The 2,638-nt window shown below is 46.4% G+C and overlaps 1 protein-coding gene across 3 annotated transcripts in view; it reads left to right on the top strand.

The window, feature by feature from the left end:
- Nrap (nebulin related anchoring protein) overlaps positions 1-2,638 on the top strand; it is a 71,323-nt gene that overhangs the window by 4,085 nt on the left and 64,600 nt on the right. For all 3 annotated transcript variants that reach the window (XM_021152163.2, XM_029472326.1, XM_021152165.2), the window contains exons 4-5: positions 387-485; positions 1,823-1,927. In XM_021152163.2, coding sequence (XP_021007822.1) covers positions 387-485; positions 1,823-1,927 — 204 coding nt within the window. The remainder of the gene's footprint in view (positions 1-386; positions 486-1,822; positions 1,928-2,638) is intronic.

Below are 2,638 nucleotides of genomic sequence, written 5' to 3'. Positions count from 1 at the left end.
TGTGTGTGTGTGTGTGTGTGTTTGTGTGTGTGGTGTGTGTGTGTGTGTGTCTAGGTTAGAACACTGTCTGTGAACTCAGTGCTGGGGATTGAACTCAAGTCGTTGGGCTTGGTGTCATGTCTTTACTGGCTGAGCCACATTGCTGGAGTAATTCTAGCCTTTTAAATTGCACCATTCAATAGAGCTTTGCACACAGTAGTAGTTCAGCATGTTATCCAGCTGGTGGCACAAATGAAACCACAGATAACGAACGTGTTGAGCTTTGTAGTACCACGAACACCTCACTGCCTAGACTTGGAAAAACTGCCCCAATTTACCTACGCATCGCTTATTTTCTTTCTCTTCTCCGGTGGAGATGTTACTGAAAATGCTTTCATTGTATACAGATCGACGGCAAAGAAGATGGCGAGCCGTTTAAATCCGTTCTCCATTGGGACATGAAGTCCAAAGCTGGAGCAGGGGCAGCTAGCCGGCTGATGAATGAGGTGAGTGTATGGAGGGAGAGAGGATGTGGACTCTGCGAATGAAGACCGATAGCATCGCCACTTCTAGAGAAAGCCAGCTAGCCTTTCTTCTGTCCAGTGCATTGCTCCAGCTACGTTTAGGAGACCCCATCAATCCTTCCTAAGAGCAGCCAACAGTACCTGCTCCTGCCCAACTCTGCTGCCTGCTGTCCTCTAATCACAGGGATTTTTTTTGTTTGTTTTTTTGTTTTGTTTGTTTGTTTGCCTGCTCTCCTCCAATCAGAGTTTCTGTTCTCTTCCAATCACAGTTTTTGGGGTTTTTTTTGCCTGCTCTCCTCCAATCACAGAGTTTCTGTCGTCAGGAACAGTGACTCCCGCTTTTGTGGCCTATGCTGCTCTTTTTTCTGTGACACTTCACCTGACCCCCCCCCCCAGTCTCCATGTCACAGTACCAGACCCATGTGTAGCATAATTTCACTCTCAAATCAAATCAGAAAACAATTTTATTACACACAAAGTAAACTTTAAAAAAACTTGTTAATCCACAGCGCTGTTGCAAAGACTAAAGAAAAGATAAATGCAAAGATATTAGAATAGTGTCAGGTATAAAAACATCAGCTATTAATATTTTTATCGATGATTATATATTAAACACCTCATTATATATTACATATATTGTATTATTATACCTTAATCATCTTATATATTATATATATCATATTATTATATATTAATTATTCTTTGTTTTTTTTTTTCACTAAACAATCTGCATTATTTTCCAGCTTGTCTTTCATTCTACAGACACCTGAGAGCATTTCCACATCAGCCTCCCTTTTCAGCTGTTGTGGATGTGTTCAGGATGCATCCCTGAGAGAGCAGATGTAGGTGTGTTCTTAGTGACGGGCAGGTTGACTGCACATTTTAAACAACAACGTTGCAGCAGACACTCTTTCCCTCAGCCTCTTTTCCATAAGGAGGGTGTTTCTGTAGAACACTGTAGACAATGAGAAATAAGTACATTCAAGACGTGAGGTCATTTGCTACTCTGAGAACCATGAGCACTTTGGTTGGCTGAGACCCCGAGTGCAGGGGCTACTTGCTTTTAAAAAAAAACAGCTTATCTTGGCAGTGAGGGAGTCCTCCTGGGAAGGCGTGGTGTGGACTTGGGGGAGTTTGGGGTGGGCTGTGGGGGTGTGGAGTAGACCGTGGGGGTGAGGGGTGAGCTTGGGGAATGTGGGTAAGCACTCTGGAGGGAGTTTGGGGTGAGCTGTGGGGTGTGGGGTAAGCTGTGGGGGTGTGGGGTAAACAGTGAAGCATGCAGGAGTGTGTCTAAGTGCATGATCATGCTTCCTTTACAGAGAGACTCCTGGCCAGGGTATGCAGAAGGGAACACTTGGTGTCCAGGAGCTCTGCCGGACCCTGAGATTGTAAGGATGGTTGAAGCTCGACAGTCTCTCGGTGAGGTAAGGGCCTATAAACTGCTTACAACAAGTCCTTTCAATAATCCGTTATTTTTAAGATGGTGGTAGACAGAACACCCTGCTCCCTTATTGGTCTTGTCAGGATGGCAAAACCAACCAACCAACCAACCAACCAACCAAAAACCCTGCCAGAGACAAAGGGGGAGGGTTTATTTTGGCACATGGTCTCAGAGGGCCTATTGGTCATCAAAGTGACTTATTCACACAGAGAAATCACGTTAGATCCTGGAGTTGATGGATCTTTCAAAGGCTGATCCCCCATCAGCTACTTCTGACAGCTTTATACCCCATTGCTAAAGGCTCTGACCTCAAAATATCGCCCCACGCTAAGCTAGAGAACACGTACTCAGTACATGAGCCAGGAAGGGTGTTGTCAAGTTTTAACACCGCTGCCCCGCGAGATTCCTGTGGGGTCCCAATCTGTGGACCCCAACACTCAGTTTCCCCACCCATCAAAGACACCGACCAGATGTGACGAAGTTAAGGGTCTTTCAATGGGAAGAACCTGGATTCTTACGGTGAACCCACAAGGTTCTTTCTAACCAGTAGGCAGGGGCAGGGGGCAGTGGGATGGGTGGGCAGTGGAACAGGATCAGGTTAGGTTGGGCATGGTGGAACAAGAGAGGGGAGGAGGAGGTGCGGAGGGAGGTGAGGGGGCCAGACTAGGGTGGGTGTGGCAGGACTGGAGGGGGG

This window comes from Mus caroli, chromosome 19 (genome assembly GCF_900094665.2).
Source record: "Mus caroli chromosome 19, CAROLI_EIJ_v1.1, whole genome shotgun sequence".
Taxonomy (NCBI): Eukaryota; Metazoa; Chordata; class Mammalia; order Rodentia; family Muridae; genus Mus; species Mus caroli.
The sequence above is the reverse complement of the archived record's forward strand: the minus strand, read 5'-3'. Positions and strand labels throughout refer to the sequence as shown.